The sequence below is a fragment of the Prinia subflava genome, chromosome 10 (genome assembly GCF_021018805.1).
Source record: "Prinia subflava isolate CZ2003 ecotype Zambia chromosome 10, Cam_Psub_1.2, whole genome shotgun sequence".
NCBI classification, from domain to species: domain Eukaryota; kingdom Metazoa; phylum Chordata; class Aves; order Passeriformes; family Cisticolidae; genus Prinia; species Prinia subflava.
In genome coordinates, this window is record NC_086256.1 from 23303404 (window position 1) to 23321818 (window position 18415).

At 39.1% G+C, this 18415-nt stretch overlaps 1 protein-coding gene across 1 annotated transcript; it reads left to right on the plus strand.

Annotated features, from left to right (window-relative positions):
- The first annotated feature begins 83 nt into the window (after window positions 1-83).
- UCHL5 (ubiquitin C-terminal hydrolase L5) lies at window positions 84-15983 on the plus strand. The gene is made up of 11 exons (XM_063407730.1): window positions 84-242; window positions 1614-1677; window positions 3378-3483; window positions 10697-10822; window positions 10903-10964; window positions 11042-11172; window positions 12521-12584; window positions 13636-13738; window positions 14147-14260; window positions 14380-14478; window positions 15826-15983. Exons 1-11 carry the CDS (start codon window positions 161-163, stop codon window positions 15868-15870), a joined length of 996 nt encoding a protein of 331 aa, XP_063263800.1. The 5' UTR covers window positions 84-160; the 3' UTR covers window positions 15871-15983.
- The last annotated feature ends 2432 nt before the right edge of the window (window positions 15984-18415 follow it).

An 18415-nucleotide genomic window follows, 5' to 3' on the forward strand; every position in this document is an offset into this window, starting at 1 on the left:
CGGGGCGCTGCCGCCGCCGCCGCCCGCGGCTGCCCCGGATCCAGTCCCGGCGGCGCTTCCTGCGGCCGCCCCGCCCCTCCATGGCGCTGCCCGGCGCGGGGCCTGCCGGGAAGGGGGCGGTGCGCCTCGGCCTCGCAGCCTGAGCGGCGGCCGTGCCGCCATGTCCGCGGGCAGCAGCGCCGGCGAGTGGTGCCTCATGGAGAGCGACCCGGGCGTCTTCACCGAGCTCATCAAGGGCTTCGGTGAGGGCCGAGCGGGGTCGGGACGGTGGCGGGGGCCCCGCGGGGCTGTCCCTGCAGCGCTGGCTGCCAGCCCGCTGTCCCCGCGCGGGGCGCTGGCCGGGCGGGGAGGGGATGCGCGGGCTCGGCGGGGCGCCCGCGCGGCGCGGCTGCTGCGGGGCCGGGAGGGCGCCGGGACGCGCTGCCGCGGGCGGGCGCGGCTCCCGGGACGGCCGCGGCGCCGGCCCGGCCTGGCCGCCTGCGGGCAGTGCCCGCCCGAGGGGCCCAGCCCCGGCGCGGCCTGTGCGGCTCCGGCACAGCGCTGGCCCCGGCACCTGTTGCTGTGCTGCGGGACTACTCGGCACGGACGCGCCGCGTAGGGTCACGGCCGCAGTGCGGTTGGAAAAGGCCTCTCAGACCGCCGAGTCCAACCTGTGACCCAACACAGCGTTGTCTGACCGAGTGCCACATCCAGTCTTGCCTTAAACACCTCCAGGCACGGCGACTCCATCGCTTCCCGGCCAGCCCATTCTAATATCTGATCCCCCCCTTTGAAAAAACTCCTCCGAATGTCCAGTCTAAACTTCCCTGGCACAACTTAAGGCTGGGAAGGTGTTGGGTTACAGAGCCCCAGGAGGGAGTGAGGACGTTCGGGGAATGGGCTGTGCCTAGGCTGAGCCGTGGGACTTGGCAGGGCCGGGTAGCCTGCAAGTACCTGCCTGGCCTTCTAGAATGTTAAATTTTGTGTTGAATTGAGTTTAAAATCTTCGGTGAAACTATGGTTATTACAACAGGCTTTCAGCCAAAGAACCAAAATTATTTTACTCCACATTTCATTGATTCATAGTTTCTGTCATGTGTTTTTCTCAGAAATGAAGTCCAGACACACTTTTTTTGTGTTTTTATTTAGCTAATAAATGGACCTTCCACATACTAAGTATTTGAACCTTTTGGGCTCTGTGTTGTGCAGATATCTTGCTTGAGTGTACAGCATTTTTGGTCTACTACCGTGGGTCTTTGTCTGGAGATGGATGTTTAAAGTTCTGCTTTGGACTTGCTGATAATGCCTTTATAGACAGTGTTGTTTTCAATTAAGCGAAGGACACGATGTGACCAGAGATATTTTAATCTCCTCTGCTTATTTTTAAATGCAACTGTGTTGGAAAGACAGCATCACCATACACAGGTTCAGAAATTCCTGAAATAATTTCTCTCTGCCTGTCTTGTTTGTTTTGTCTGTTCAAGCCCATAGATAAATTTTTCTGTAGCCTGGACATACTAGCTGTAAATATTACATAATGGTTTTGTGTCTTCTTTTGTTAGTCTCTCTTTACTGGCTGCATCCCTTTTTAAATGGGTTAGTTGAAGAAATCTGTATTTTTCTCCTTTTTTCAGGCTGTAGAGGAGCCCAAGTTGAAGAAATATGGAGTTTGGAGCCAGAGAATTTTGAAAAGTTGAAGTAAGGCACAAGTTGTTTTATTCACATTTGTCTGAAGTTCCTAAAAGAATGTGTACTAAACTCAGGTGCAATTTTTGTTTGGGGCATTTTGTTGTTTGTGTTTTTTCCTTCAGTTTCTACAGAAGTTGAATAGGATTTTGATTTAATCCAATACCTGGCAGTTAAACTGCTTTTTATTAATGCTTTGGTACTTAATCAAGTTTTGAAAGAGATGCAGATAGTAGTTAGAATGTGGAAGTAAATTTCTAATGATTTTGCCATTAGTTTGCCTTACAGCTTTTAACAAATTCTTGGGTGAATTTCTGTTCCTTGCTTTATCTCCTTTCTGCCTCACATCCCATGATGTTGCCTCTGTGCTCTAAAATTATTTTCTGGTATGTAGATACCTTTATAACTCGTTTTTCCTGCAGAACTACTTCCACATGTATGTGAAGGCAAATAGGCTTTCTAGAACTGACAGTGACTGGTGTCATGTGGAACAATTTTGCCCTCGTTAAGCAACATTAATTCTTTTAATTTTCTGTCCATGATGTGTTGTTACCCATGTTTACATACAGGATTTTAAGAGGAAAATATCGTTTAACTTAAACCATGCTTGTATATCTTATGCAAATATCCCACATTTGTAGGATAAATCCTTCAAAAGACGCAGGAATTGGTCCAGAGGATGTTCTTTTAGAATTTTCAGCTGAAGATATTTGACAAGCAACACCTGAATGGCAGAAACGTTGCCTGAGAAGTGGTTTATTTGCTGTCTGCACCATCAGAACATTCACTTGTTCATGAAGTGACAGCTTTGCCTGTCCTGGGAGATAGTGCTGAGGGATGGCCAACTTCCATCCTCCCTTCCCATTTACACCTGCAATGTTTTACACAACGTATAAACACTGAGTGAAAGAACATAAGAGCATCTTTGGTTTTTAAACAGCAGGTCCTATGAGAGAATTTGAAAAAATGCATCTCAGACTTCTGGTCAGAGCTTAGCAGAAGTTTCTTATGCAGTTCAGGTGTGTGTTTGTCTTTCATGGAGAAACCTTTTGTGGCCTCTTTGTGGTGATGACCTTAGATTTAAGTTGATGAGTGAGTTTTTGTCTTACTGTAACTGTAGATTATTTAAGACCTATTTCCTTACTGATAAATTTGTGTGTTTTGGGAATCCTAAATACAGTGCAACATGTGGTAAAAGCTGTTTACTATACAAGACATGCAGTCTGAAAGGCAAGACACATTTTTACTAGAAGAGAAAACAGGGTTTCTCTTACTTGTTGGTGAGATAACTCAAAGCATTATGTTTTGGGAGAGCTTTTCTTTAGATATTTCATATGTGTCTAGAAGGATTACCAAAACTTTAGTTCCTGCTCTTGTGTATGACTGACAAATGCTTTGACAGCTGCTTATCTATTTTCAATTCAAATGAGTTTTGCAACAAAAGTTGCAGTAACTGGGGAAACTGGTCCTGACTTTCGAAAATCACTGTCTAAATGCTAATTCCGATTGGGATTGTTTAGCACTTACAGAAAAGCCTGAATTGTCATCTGCCTAATTAAAAGAGTGCATGTGAAAATTTCAGTGCAAGTTCCTGATATTTAGAAGGAATTAACAGAATTGCCATGCCAGCATAAAGCTAAACTATGGTACAGGTAATTTTAATATTTTTCATCAGTACTGGTGACCTTTTTTGTATAAATTTTGTTTTTCAGGCCAGTACATGGGCTGATTTTTCTCTTCAAGTGGCAGCCTGGAGAGGAGCCAGCGGGTTCTGTTGTGCAGGATTCCAGACTGGATACAATATTTTTTGCTAAGCAGGTATGAGAAATTCAGTAATTGTTTCAGATTTATCATGAAATATAGCTTTTAACACCAAAAAATTAACTGGTTTTTTGTTAATATGTACACAGACAAATATTTTGCAAAGTAAACTAGCTTCAGCAGATTCTAAGAGTAGGAGCTGTGTATTGACAAAGCAAATCAGTTTGATCTATCAAGTCAAAACTAGCAGCTCTGGAAGAGTAAAGCTCTTATTTATCTGTCAGCCCTCACCCATAAAGTAACTCAGTCTTTGTGCAATAAATAGTGACTTTGTAAATGTTCTCAGCAGAATGAGCAAATTACTTCTTTTGAAACCACTTTCAACAACTTGTTGGAAGAAGTTTATTTCGGTCCTGTTTTTATTTCTTTTTTTTCTCAAATGCTCTGAAGCTGGGGCAGTATTTGTAGGATAATAATTTCCTTTAAGGGTTTGGAGACCATTTTGGCGTGCAGGTTTTAAGTATTCAAATCAGAAACGTGAATTTAAATTAGAAATAACAGGAAAAAGTGGTTTTGCTGCTGTAATCCATTGTGGCTTTTAAATACGGAGTAGTACTGAAATTTTGTCTTGAGAGTTAGCAGACTGCTCTGTGTTGCTTGCAAGCAAGAAAAGCAAGAGAAAGTGACTAGAATGAAAGTAGGCGTATTTAATAAAGGTGTTAATTACAAAACATTGATGTCAAAGGGCAAATTATTAGGATTTTTATGATGGTTGTTACGTAGTCTAGTTGTTGGGGTATTTAGGTTGGGGGGTTTGGAGGTTGGTGGAGGTTTTTTTATTAGGTTTTTTCTTGTTTTATTTCCCACCATAAATGCAAAAGTGTTTTGAATGTAAATTTCATGATATTAAAAAATCTGCACATACTTCCAGGTAAAAGTATATAAATATGGAAAATGCAAATGGCCATCTTGGCCACTCTGTAGCTGCACTTCTCTTTTGTTCCTTTTATAATCACCTTCCTGTTTCATGCTGTTATGGATCAGCTTTTTTAATGCTGATTTTCTTCCTTCTTCCCCTGCTGCAGCTCTTGAGTCCTGCCAAGCACTGCCCACTGTTTTTATGATGCAGTGATCAGCAGCAGTTTGCTAATTGTCCTTAGTTCTCATAGACACTGGTTTAGGTTGTGATTCTACCTAACCAAAGATACTGTTAGTAGCCATGGACTGTAGCTAAAGAAAGCCATGAGGCAAAGAACTCAGAAAATCCTTAATATAACTTTCAGAAGGTAGTTACATGGTGGGAAGAAATTGCTCTGATTGGAATCTAGAGAGGGATTTTTCTGGAGGGTATTGTTTTTTTATTTTAAAGTGAAGGTAAATTTTCTGTCACTCAAGGGATTTCATCTTGTTTCCTGTGAGTAGCTGAGGTTGTCCTAGAATTGCTGTTCTTGTGAATGCTGAAAAGTTTGAAAGAATTTGTCTGCTTGCTCCACTTCTTTTGCCTTTTCCACCCTCCCCTTTGCTTTTTTGAAGCTTAACACTGTGTTTAAAGGCAATAGCTAAGAGGAGCTTTCTTGAGCTTTGAGATGAGATTGCAGAATGTACATCGCAAAATTTGGGAAATGTTAGATTTCACAACAAGCCTCACAAAATTAAAGACTAACAGTGAAAAGTCTTCTTTATTTCATAGTTTTCTTTGAAACACTCATATTTTAATGTATTCTTAAGCTGAAACCTTTCTAATTGTCCCTTTCCTTCACCTGCTGCCTTTAAAAGAGAGTGTGCTGGAGTGACTGTTTCAGCGTGGAAAGCAATTTCTAGAAATGCTGACTCTTACAAAAGTACTGCCTGGCTATGCCACTTGATGGCATGGAATAGATGTTTCAAAAGTCATGTGCAAAAAGTTTAGAATTAGTATCTTTTTTATTTTTTAGTGTTATCTGTCAGTCAAATGCAGTGGCTTTGCAAAAGTAGAACATTCCTTGTAGACGTATTTATGCTTGTGTTTCGTATCAGTTCAGTTTTGCCTGGACTGAGGTATTGTGACTGAACTAGAAATAGGTACAGAGAAATTATTATTAAAAGTCAACAGAAAGCACTGCCTTGGATATTTTGGAGGAGTCTGTTTAATACCAGTTTAGCTTTGGTGACTTTCACACTGAACAAAGTTAGCCTGGGTTAGAAATCCAACTTGACAAATGATGTTTTGATGACTTAGTGTTTTCTTGAGCAAGTGTCTGATCTTTTGATTTGCTGCTGATGAGAGCAGGGTGCAGTGAACTTCTGTGAGCCAGTGTAGCTCATCCCCCAGCAGTTTTCTGTACATATTATCTGGGCTGGTCTCTGTTGAACTACGTGTCTGTTCAGCGAGTCTTTACAGGACAAAGCTGGTAACAGGTAAGTGAGAGAACACAGGGTTCTTTACACTAGTGCTGAAGTTACTGCATTTCTCAAAACCACAGTCTGAATCCTTCTGAGTCACCCAGGAGCACAAAGCAAGATGAACATTAGCATTGAATATTTGTATTGTGAAAGAGCAAGTCATCCCAGCCGTTGTACTTGTTCATGTGTGTTTGTTATTTTCTCTCTATGTTTTATTTTATCAAAGCCAAATTTTATGCTGGCATTGAGGGTCTTTCCAGAAGACCCTTTTCTTCATTACAAAAGTGATGATGTAAAATTACACTGTTCATTTGTAGGCTGGAATTCCAGAACAAATAGATTGGTTAGGGCAATTTTTATGACATTTAAGGTTTTTGGTCTGTGTCTTCAAAACTGTCATGACACTGGAGCCTGAAAAATACCAACAAGTCTTTGCCGCTTTTCTTTCTCACACATTTTCTTCTTTTAAATGTTCTCATCTAAAGACATTTGGTACAATTTGTTTTACTGCAGACATGTTTTCAAGTGTCTTCTGGAATCCTGTGTGAGCAAGACAAGGTTACTGTTAATATATAACAAGAGATGAGTAGAGGAAATAAATTTTGTTTCTGTTCAACTTGATTATGTGTTCAATCTTAAAAATTGTTTCATTGTGGGGAATTTTAGTTAGAGGTAAGAGGCTACAGCTTTCCAACTGTCTAGTAAAACATCTTTAAAATTTCATTAGGAAACACAGTTTGGATAAGAACCTTGTGCATGCTCACAATTTCCTCATTTCCACTTTCATAGTGATGTTGTAGTTGAATTCCAGATGGCAACCAGATCTTGTCCCAAATTAAATCATGACTATGTTGGGGGGTTGAATTTTGAAGTTTGTCTGGTATGCATGCATATTAAAGGGGTTTTTATTTAATGGTCACTTTTATGTGCACTCATGTTAAATTTGGCCTCCCTGTTATGCCTAGGTATGGTTTGGTCCTCTAGTTGAGGCCACAGAACTCTGGATGATCTTACATACCCTTTGAGCTAGGATACCTAGGCACAATGAGGTGAGTTAAGGATACAATTTCAGCCTTAACTCTGAATTTCCTGATTTCTGTGTTGCTTCAGTGGGCCCTTGCTGTTGTTTTCACACACAGTGGATACATGATTACACCTACTCAAGATATTCAGCTCCGTGCCCCACTCTTTGGAGGAGCTGCCATTCTCTTCCAAGCACTACAGAAGTGTGTCTGGACAAAAGAGAATGCCATTGCTGCAGACCTGAAAATACTTTTTTTGAGTTTAATAAATTCTTCAGCTTTTAGTATTGAATTGTTGGTATTCTGCCTTTCTTAGGTGCCATGTATTTGTTTTATTTTGCATTGTCATGACAGAACATTAACTTCATTAGCTGGGAATACCTTCAGAAGGAGTGTCTTATAAATGATACTGTTAATAACAAAATATTGGTCTCTGGTTATGTTTATGCCACTAATGGAAGCATATGGGGTTTTTTTACATTTCCAGTACTTAACTGATTTCAAACTCAACATTTTTGACCCTTTCAGATTTGGTAACATTAAGATAGACCAAATATCTGTGTTAAGGTTGAGATAACAGATAACTTACAGTACAACTTCAGTACAGTACAACTTCAAGACATGAAACAAATCAGAAAGAGATTTTTAGTAACTGAATATAGCTGAAGAAAGATTATATCTTCATTCCAACAAAATTAAAATAGAAAAAAATATCGTGTTTCTAAACAAGAATAAATTGTGGAGCTTTGTGTTAAAGCTGAATTTTTCATGTTGAGCTCTGTAAAACCAACTGTTCCGTGATGCTGGAGTGTTTAGTAAGTGAAGCCCAGGGCTTTTCTGGTTATACTGCCAATTGCAGCACAGCCTTGTCTACAGCTTTTTAGAAAAGCAAAATACATAATCCATCAGGTAGAACATGCGAGTCAATAATTTAAAGTGTTTCTGCCTAAAGTTGATCCAGATGGTCAGAGTGGATCCCTAGAGAAAGGTGCATGCTTAGAAGTAATGCAGCTTACTGAGAGAGGAGCCTAATCAAGTGGTTCCTTGGTTTGGTTTAAGCTGAGCTTCACTTGGGGATAGGTCAGTCTTCTCTTGATACATTTCTGTGTATGTATGTTACAATTTTCTTTCAAATATTGTTAAATACACCTTGAACTTTTGCCTACAAAATCTTTTAACTATGAGTGTTTGCTCCATGTTGGAGTCTTGCATAAAGATCAATCTAATACCTCAGCAAGACTTCCTGGACAGAAGTATCCAGGCAAATATTGGTATTTCTGGACAAATACAGAAAATCCTCTTAATCCTCAAGTCCAAATAAAAATCTTTTGGGAACAACTTGCATTTATTATCATGTAACCTAAATGCAAGAAATGTTTTCTGCTGATGCTGAGGCACCCTAAGTAAGAGATACAGAGGGGTGCCCTGAGGATTGTCTCGGCTGTGTGTGGAGCAGTGCTGGACTGGCTGTGTGCACTGTTGGCACAGATGATCCACTGCATTGGGTCCTGCAATTCCATCCTCACTCTGCACTCTTCACCCTGCCTGTGAGCCACCACTAGCTAGATATTCCCGTGGTCCATCTTGGTAGTTCTCCTGTGTCACCTACGTCCAGGAACACGCTGGAGTTTTATGCACATCACCTCCATTTCCTTCTATTCCTCCGCTACAGGACTGTTGTTGCTGCCTTTTCCTTACCTCTTGCCTCCCACTTGATTGAAGTTCTAGAGTGTATTTCTATAATGTGTTTTCATTTCAGCAGCTGGAGGCCACTGCCCTCAGATCTGATCTTTTGCATATTGTTTTCTAGCAGTCAGACTTTGTTTAGCTCAGTCCCTATATACTTCATTAGACTTGTCTCATACCATAGTTGGAATACAAAATATGCTTAAAGGCCAATATTTGATGAGTCCATTAATTCTTTGCCAAGTCTTATTTTTCCCCTGGTTTTATTTTCTGTATCCTGCTATTCAGCAGTTTCAGTGTTGATCTTGCCTCTAGGCACAAAATCTCAGTAAATTTCCCTTCCTTGTTTTGAAGCCACTATTGAGTTGTCTGTAAAGAGAGCAACTGATTGTTCCATCTTGATTTTTCAGCAAAATTAGTTGCCATTTAGTCCTTTCCCTCCTATAATGCTCTGTATTAATTATCATTTACAAATACAAGTTGCTGTAGTGCCCCTGCCTTCATTGTAACAGCGCTGCTCTGACAGTGTGTCAGCACAGGTGTCTGTACATTCTTCTGTTTCTCTGTCAGCTTGATCACACTGCATCAGCTTCACCCACTCTGATCCACTGGAGATTCCCCTGCTTTCATCCTAGCACTACTTTCCAACCATCTCTGATAACATTCTTAAGTTGTATCTCAGAGAGTCTCCAGCTCTTAGTTCTTTTTCCTGTGTTACAGTGTAATTTGAAGTATGCCATTCTGCTGGTCTGGGGGTTTGAAGTTTGCTGCTGTTGGTTCATTATTTTGCTGCCCTTGATGGGTTTTCCTTGTATGTCCTTTATTTTGTATTTGTGTGTATTTTAGCCCTTAGCTTGTGTTGGTTTGAGTTTCAGCTGCTGTAATCTCTTCCACACGTGTAGTTGACTCCCTTGATTACCATTTAAGTCAACTAGATTGTATTTTTCTTAAATTGAGAAGTGCTGTATTATTTAACATCTGCATATAGATAATCTAATCTGAGAACTCCCTGAAGTATAAAAAATAAATTTATGATGTGGCTTTTAGTATTAACATACTACGTTTTCCTTTGTTAGGACTAGCCTTGATTGTAAAACAGGTTGCTTGGGTTTTCTCTTTTTTTTCCCCTCCTTTCTTGTTGGAAGTGGTTTCACATTCACGGCCCTGAATTAATTTTCACTTTTTATACAAAATTCACATCCTCTCTGGAAGTTTTAAGGTTTAAGTAGCATTTTTAATTGCAAAATAGTCTGAAAGACTAATGATACGTTACTCTTTTCTAATCTATAGCTCTCTGAGAAAAGAAACTGCTAATACAAAGCCTTGCATTATGGTCTCATACCATTTGATCACAGTGCATTTAGCTAAATCTCAAATTATATTTAATAATCCTTGTAGCCTCTTTCTTTAAATACAGTGTTTTAGCTTGTTTATTAGTAAACAACATTAAAGACGTGGCTGTAATATGAAAAGGGTTCTTTATATTTTCTAAAAGTGGAATATTTAACACTGAAATGTAACAGTGTCAAAATAGTAACCTAAACATTACCTTGGAAAGGATTGGTATATTGGACAAGTAAATTATTTGGCTGACCATCATTTAAACAGTCTCTACATCTTGTAACACTTCAGTTTTATTAGTTTATCCCTAGAATACTTGATTTTTTTGTCCAATAAAACCTTTTAATAAAAATTCTAGGCTCCATAATGTGCTTTATTGCTTCAAATTAAAATTTTTGATCTCCTACTCCTAGTAGGAGATCTCATTATTGAAGCGCTTTTCTTGGGAGAGTTGGCTTTTTTAAGGGCATAGATAAAGTAACGTATTTTGGGCAGCTTGCTTTGAATATTACTATGTGTTTCTCCACAAGGATCCAAGGATTTCTGCCTTCTATGCCTTTCATTAATCACTTTAGAGAGATGCTGAGGCAGTGGAATGACAGTTTCTGGGGACAGCTGTGAAATATGAGTTTTATCAGTGAATTGTATCTGACACCCACGCAGAGCTGATTTTATTACAGCGAGGGCTTTTCTGCAACTTCCCCAACAGCAAGTCCAATCTGTGTTAGGGTGCAGCTCTAATGTGCATCAGCACAGAAAGTGTGTGTTTGTAACAAAAACGCAGTTTGGAGTGAACTTTGATCACCAGTGCTGACCAAAGTCTCCATGCTTTTTCCTAGGTCATAAATAATGCCTGTGCAACCCAAGCCATAGTAAGCGTGCTGTTAAACTGTGCTCATCAGGACATTCATCTAGGGGAGACGTTGTCAGAATTTAAAGAATTTTCCCAAAGCTTTGATGCTGCGGTGAGTGATCGCTGTTTTCTGCATTTTCGGTGTCACAGTATTACAGCTGTGGTGGTTTACGGGTGTTCTGTTACTTGCAGATGAAAGGTTTGGCACTGAGCAACTCAGAAGTGATTCGGCAAGTTCACAACAGTTTTGCCAGGTAACATATGTTTTAAATCTGGCCAAAATTTGAGCAAATCCTTTTTAATCTCAGGGGTTTTTACGTTTTCTTTGCAGACAACAGATGTTTGAGTTTGATGCAAAGTCTTCAGCAAAGGAAGAAGATGCCTTTCACTTTGTAAGCTATGTTCCTGTTAATGGGAGGCTATATGAGCTAGATGGCTTAAGGGAAGGACCAATTGATTTAGGTAACATTTTATAATTTTGCTGAACATCCTTTATTTTAACCATGGTTTTTTGTAACAAATTGATCGTATGTTATAGGCTCAAAGCAAATTATTTATTAAAATAAAGACTATCTTGAAAGTTTTCTGAATGTGCTCTAGGCTTGTACTTTCTTGCAATCATTTGTATTGTTTTAGTTTTGTTGGTCAGGAAATACAATTTCTCCCTGCTTCCTCCATGTCTCTGAAGCTCTGTCTTTTCATTTAGTAATCAAATGATCAGGTCTTGCAATCTCTTCCAAAACCTTGATAGTTTTGTTGCAAGAGAGAAGTTTACATAAAGGGAGAATGTATACAGCTGACTCCAGACACATTTTTTCCATTATGCAGCTTGTGTTTACAGACTACCCTCTTTTTCCTTAGATAGCAAGTGTTTTCCTAATGGTTTAAAAGAAAATAGCTTTCCTCTCTGTAAGATGGGCTTCTGTTTTGTATTCTCTCTTGAGATCTGTGTGCCCTGTTGAGTCTTGAAAAGCTCTGCACTGCTTGTCATGTATCTGTACTTTAGAGTCTGATACATTGTCAACAACAATGTTCCACATTCCCTTCCCACAGTGTTTTCCCAGGTTTGTTGACGATTTTATTTATGTTCAGGTTGAGCAGCAGCTTGCTGTTTAATCTTGTCTTTAGTCTGTCTAGAGATACTGTACAGTGTGCAGTAACAGTAACATCATTTGTATGGTCACAAGATCATGAGTCTATAAATTTACTTTAAAGTCTTGAAATTGCAAAAGAGGCATTTTCAACATAGGAAATCACCTGTGGGTATTCTGTCATACACCTTGAAATCAAGTTCTCTATCATATATCCTTTTATGGTTTTCCTTTCTGCCTGCCTTTTCAACATTATATTGCATCTACATAGACAAGATCAAGAGTTAATATTAAACAGCTATACCTGTCCATAGTGTTTTCCTTTGCTGTCTACTTCAGTGTTGTCATGCCAACTAATTTCCCTTGTGTCATAAAATTCTTATATAACTTTCCCCCACCCCATTATTTCTTGTTATCAGCAAAACATATGTTAGATGCTTATGCCCTTAAAATGTAGCTTTGTTCCACTGTTTTGGCTACAGCCAAAATAGCTGTTATCCAGCTATTGTTATTAATAAAATATTTTCCACCTCCTGAAAAACCACCTGAGTAATTTCAGGCTGCAATAGCTAAGGAAAAACTTGTTATATGCTCTGAAGTTGCTGCATAAGCCTGAATTATATATATGAGTCGACTCTGCAATGAATTTTGCAGTGATACTGCATTTTTTCCTTTGTTAAATTTTGCAAAGATGATGAATTTTCCCTGTTCTTCCCCAGGTGCATGCCACCAGGATGACTGGATAAGTGCAGTGCGGCCCGTCATAGAGAAGCGCATACAAAAGTAAATGGTCGTGATGCCTTTGAAATATAGCACCTTACCTATGCTTAAAAATTCATAGCCTTAATGTCCCTCCATTCAAGGATTGCCGGCGAATTTCTAAGCAATGACACTTTGGCATCCTTTTTTTATGCATATCACTGTGTGACTTGAGAACCTGTTGCCCCACATGAGGCAAATGTGCTGATAGATAAATCTCAAATGCACTGTGCTGCTGCATAATTAATCCAAGTAGGTGTCTATGTAGTGAAGAGAGATGCTACGAGTGCTCTGGAAAAGAAGATTGTTCTCTCTGTTACACAGCTGTGGATCTTTGTGAGTGAAAGCTAAGAGTGTCATGACCATGAATTACATTTGCCTATGCACTTAAAAATACTAGGTAGTCATTCTGTCCATACAGCTGGTATGTAGAGATGAGTTTTTCTTGGAAATGTGGCTTGTCTTAGAAATTTAAGCTAGAAAAACATCCTATGCAACTTACTTACTTCTTAAATCTGATTGCAAACTGCAGTCCCAAATTTGTTAAGAAATAAAGTTGATTTTATGCCATTTTCAGAAAACAAATCTAAGTTTTTGCTTGAGGACTTTCTTTTTTTATAAGCAATACCGGGCTACCAAGTTGCTTTAGGAGAATTTAACCTCCAAAAGACCTGCTAGACTAATTGTTGAATGTACTTTTCACACTGTGTGGAGAAGTCTCCAATATTTTCTGACAAGTAATAGTAATGAAAAAGTTTTCTGTGGTCATGTTTTCTTTTCTTTTTTGGACAGTTTCAGTATTTGTTTTGTGACCACAGACAGGAATAATAAATTTTGGGGAGAGAAGGTTATTAGGAGTTACATATCGGATACAATTAATTTGTGGTCTGGTTTTATTTTGTAACCAGATTGGATCTGTAGCACAGCTTAATTTAATAGACCCATTTAAAATTCTGTTTCCATGAAATGCATTCCTTAAAATGAAATCAAGGAAGGGGCTTTTGAGTTGTCACGTTGGTAACTAATTTTGAAAGTGGGTTGTCTTAGTTGTTTTGTTTTTCTGTTCCTCCTTTAGGTATAGTGAAGGTGAGATAAGGTTTAACCTGATGGCTATTGTGTCTGACAGGAAGATGATATATGAGCAGAGGATTGCAGAGCTACAGCAGCAGCTGGCAGAGGTAAGCTGTGGAATTTAAATTGCTAAAGTAGTTCCCTGATAGTGCTGTGTTGGCTTTACTATTCCCTCCCTTGCTCCAAATGGAGCAGCAGTAAGAAAAGCAGGGAGTGATTGTTAGAATCTGTCCAGCACAGTGTGGATGCACTGAGTGCTGCAGCTCTGAGCTGAGCACTCAGCACAGTGTGGCCCGTGTCATTTTGATTTTCTGCCCTGACTCATTTGCTGTGGTGCTGGAACTGTTCTTTGTGTAGTACCTGCTTGTAACTAACAGCAGAAATTCCTGGGATGTTCCTGTAACAGTAAACAAAACTGAACCTTTCTGTGATAGAAATACCCTTGAGACAAAACTTGCTTAAAAAAAATTAAAAATTGAGTAACATCATCCATTTAAATTTTTGTTTTGTGGAAGGAGGAGCCTATGGATACAGATCAAAGTAGTAATATGTTAAGTTCTATACAATCAGAAGTTGCAAAATACCAGATGTTAATTGAAGAAGAGAACCAAAAATTAAAAAGATATAAGGTATGTAGCCTTTGCTTTTCTGATGAAATTATTGGAACAGTTGTAAGAAAAAGCCAGCTTATATATATATATTATATAGCTATATAATAATTTTGATAATGCTTTTCATTTATCTTTAGATTGAAAATATTAGAAGAAAACATAACTACCTTCCTTTCATCATGGAATTGCTAAAGACTCTAGCAGAGCACCAGCAGTTAATACCATTAGTAGAAAAAGTGAGTATTTCCTAGCTGATAGTATATTACTTTAATTCTTCATACCTTCTCTTTTAAATAAACAGCCCCGTGTCATTTATTCCTCCAAGATCTTTGGCCAGGGACGGCTCCCCACACTCCCACGGCCGCTGTAGCAGGCGGTGGCCGCGTGGTGGCAGCCGTGGCACAGCGCTGGGAATTCAGTCCCTCCCTTTTCGCTGCTCCTGTGCTCATTTACTGGCTTGGGTTTCCCCCTTTCTAGGGTACCTAGCCATTAACATTGATTTACTGCCAAGGTTTGTGTTAAAACTTTAATAAATAAGCGTGTCTGCCACTCTGGCGAGGTTATTAAAGTGGTGAAGTACGTGAATTGTACTCGGCTCTGTGCTGGCATGCACTTAAACTGGAGTGCCAGAGGCAGGATCCCTGATTTTGTACTCACTGAGAAAGGATCTCTGAATTAGTGGAATGAAAAAAGAGCTGTGTATTATTTCATGAGTACATTCTTTAACTGAATGTATTTAGCAAGGTAAATTTGCAGGCTCGTAGTTTGTAATAGAGTAACTTGTGGAGTTTTAATCCAGTTTCACGTTAACAGAAGTCATTTATAACACCCATCAAGCTGCTTTCACAAGTCAATTACCAGCAAACTGGTGGTAACAGATCTTAATTTAAATCACCGAATTACATGCTGTTCTTTTCAGTAATAAGTGGTAATGAGCAGCAGCCTGATTCAGAATTAATGAATGTTTTGACAGAATGCTAGCCAGTATTGCTTCTGAGTTGTCCCTTCTTCTTGCCCCATCTGTTTTTAAGTAAATTCATAAGGAAGAAAGTGCCAGTTCCCTATCAATTTGAACTATTTATGGTTGATACAAGCTATGAGAAATTGTCTGCAAATATTTTGACAGGAACTTTTGTGGGGTTTTTTTCCACTTGAAAGATCTCAACCACTAAGATCTTGGTTCGTTTCAGAGTTCAATTTTGATAAACTATTTGCCTGAATGTGGTGTTTTCTTATGACATAAAATGTTTCCATGAGGAAGAGGTTTTTTTTTCTGTGTTAAATGAAATGGGTATGGAGGTATAAAAAATGAAGGTTTAAATTATGTTTTTAAAACAGTGCTTTTCCCCTGCAGAAGTTAACTAATCTGAATTTCTCTTGCATAATTTATTTAAACTTGTATTTATTCTTAAAAGGCTTCATATACTAACCTAGTAAAATAGTAATAGGATGCTTCTGAAGGGTCCAAATTTACATTAAATCCTTCTTTTTCCAGCATAATTTTAATATTCAGAAATGTAATGGGTAGTCATTCAAAGCTCCAGGATGATCAAAGCTTGACATCATCTCCCCTTGTTTCCTAGGCAAAAGAAAAACAGAATGCCAAGAAAGCTCAGGAGGCCAAATGAAGACGAGTTTGCAAAACACATACAGTTACTTGCTTCTGATCCTATTTTCATGACAACAAATAAAACTTTTCATAAACTTCAATTTTTGTCCGGTGCACGTTTGCCAGCTGTAATGGTTTGTCTTGTACTGTTTGCATGGGTCTGACTCTTCCTTCCCTGCATCCTGTGCATGTGGTACTGCTGAGCAATGTTTCGGTTCTCCTGGTCACTCTCAGTATTTAACAGTCTGATTGCTGAAAGCTTGGGAAGTGGAGCCAGAAATGTGCAAGGAAATGTCCCCATTCTGTCCCACGTGAACATGGTAGTGATACAAATGCCAGAGGTTTAAGTATAAGCATGAGCTTTCTTTGCTCATCCCCACTAACAGTTACAATCCTTCCCGGTTGTTCAGTGACATAGCCTGTGTCTTTGTTTTTATGAAGTATGTGTCTAATTTTTTTACAAAATGGAAAAGTATGAATTTAGCTGTAGAAACATTTGCAAAGACCAATGTGTATAATCTCAGAAGAAATGCATTGCTTTAGTAGAAAGGATAATAAATATTCCCATTTTTATTTTGGCAAACTTTTTCTTGTGGTATTTTATTATGGGATGATTAAGATATAGGGGTCATCAGCCTTGTGACTTGAGTGTATGCATTCTAAATTTGAGTTAATATTCTTGCATATAAAGTAGTCCTTTTCTGGAGTATGTTCAATTTAAGTCTTTAAAGAAGTGCTTTTTATTTGACTTGGAGAAGGAATATAAGGAAAAAGGTATATGGAAGAGGATTGTTGATGACAACATTGCTGGGGAAGGGCTGTGTCCCATGGACCAAGGGAAATAAATACCTGTGGAATGGGTCCTGACACCTTAAATGCTGCCTGCATTGAGTAGATTGTTTTGGTATGGATAGTAAAAGGCCATTGCAACAATGTACACAGTCAGTGTACATGTATTTGTTTAGAAATCTTCCAGTTTCTTCCTAAAACACTCGGATAAAAAAAACAGAAGGAAAAGAGCTTTGATTTTTTTTCCAAACATTCAAAACTAAATAGTAAAATACGTTTGTCCCTTATTTTACCTGTACTTCATTCATTGGATTGTGAACTCCTTTGGTCTTGTAGGCTGAATTTTTTGAAACCTTGATATGAAATATTCTGTTATCTGTTGGTACTTTGTATATATTGTATATATACATATATAAACAGGATAAAATTTTGAAAGAAGTAGACTGTGCTCTTCACTGCTGGAAGGATCTCCTCGAGGCATTACTGTGGCTGGAAAGGTAAGATCTGTTTCAGAAAAAGCTGAGATCTGTATCTGTGTTTTGTACAAAATTGATCAGGTTAGTGAGAACATAAACTCTGAGAATTTCCTACTTTAGTAATTCACTGCAATATTATTGTCCAAGGAAATGGAAAGACTCTTACAGAGGAAGAGACATTTCTGCTTTTAAAATTACATTTGAAACTCCATTTCAACCTGTTGAAAACATCTGTCTGTCTTTTTAAGTGGCAGCCTGATGACTCCTCCTACACCTTGTCCTTGGAGAATTTTGCAATTTGATATTAAATGTCAAATTTGTACTGAAGCCATTTAATCCTCCTTTTACTTGGGCATGTACAAAAGGAAAAGGAATTTTGCTGAAGCAGAAAATTATTTTTGCAATTATCAACAAATCTTAGTAGCAACTGTTTCAGAGATAAGAAAACTTCTATTGCAAGCAATCTTTCTGGGTTTTTGGAAGGGCAAAAAAAGGATGGATGTAAAGATCAAATTTAACAATTTGTTTGTCCACTGTGCAAGTGAAAAATATTTTGTTTTTAAAAAAGGCTGTTTAATGGAGAACATTTCAAAACTAGTGTTTTCTGTTGTATTATGATTTTTTTTCCTGATCAAACTTGTGGCAAATTTTTTCTCTGCCTGCAATTACAACTGTGCAACACCTTTTTTTTTCTTTATTCTTAAATCTGCTGTCACAGAGGCATTACCACCATTTCTAACTGGCCCAGCCTTGGCCAGCATCATCTCTATGTTTGGAGCCAGCAGGGGTTGGTTTTGCCACACATGGAGGGAGCTCCTGGCAGCTCCTCACAGGAGCCACCCCTGTAGCCCCCCTGCTACCACAACCCAGGCCATGCAATCCCAGTGGAGCTGCCTTGAGCCTCTCCTCCCAAACCTGGGAGTTTTAGTGGCTACACCTGAGGGATGGGTGAATGACCGTGCTTGCCCTAACTGGTTTTCAGTGTTTGACTCATCAGTGTAGGGTAGGAACGGTTTTATCTTGTCTATTAATTATGCAAATAAGTGCATACATGCCTATGTGCTTCCTGTGGAGAGAAGTCAAGGAGAAGGTGGGATTTGTGTATGAAAATATGGGACACTCCTGTCTTTTCCTTTTTTTTTCCAGAGCACTGTGTTAATGGAAACAATGAAAAGAAAACCAGCTGTCTGGAAGGGTCTGTAATGAACTGCCAGACAGAGAAACCTTCTGCTATCAAATTGCTCAAGTCCAGCTACATTCAAGTTGTAAAGACTGAGGACTTCAGGAGGAAGATGAGTA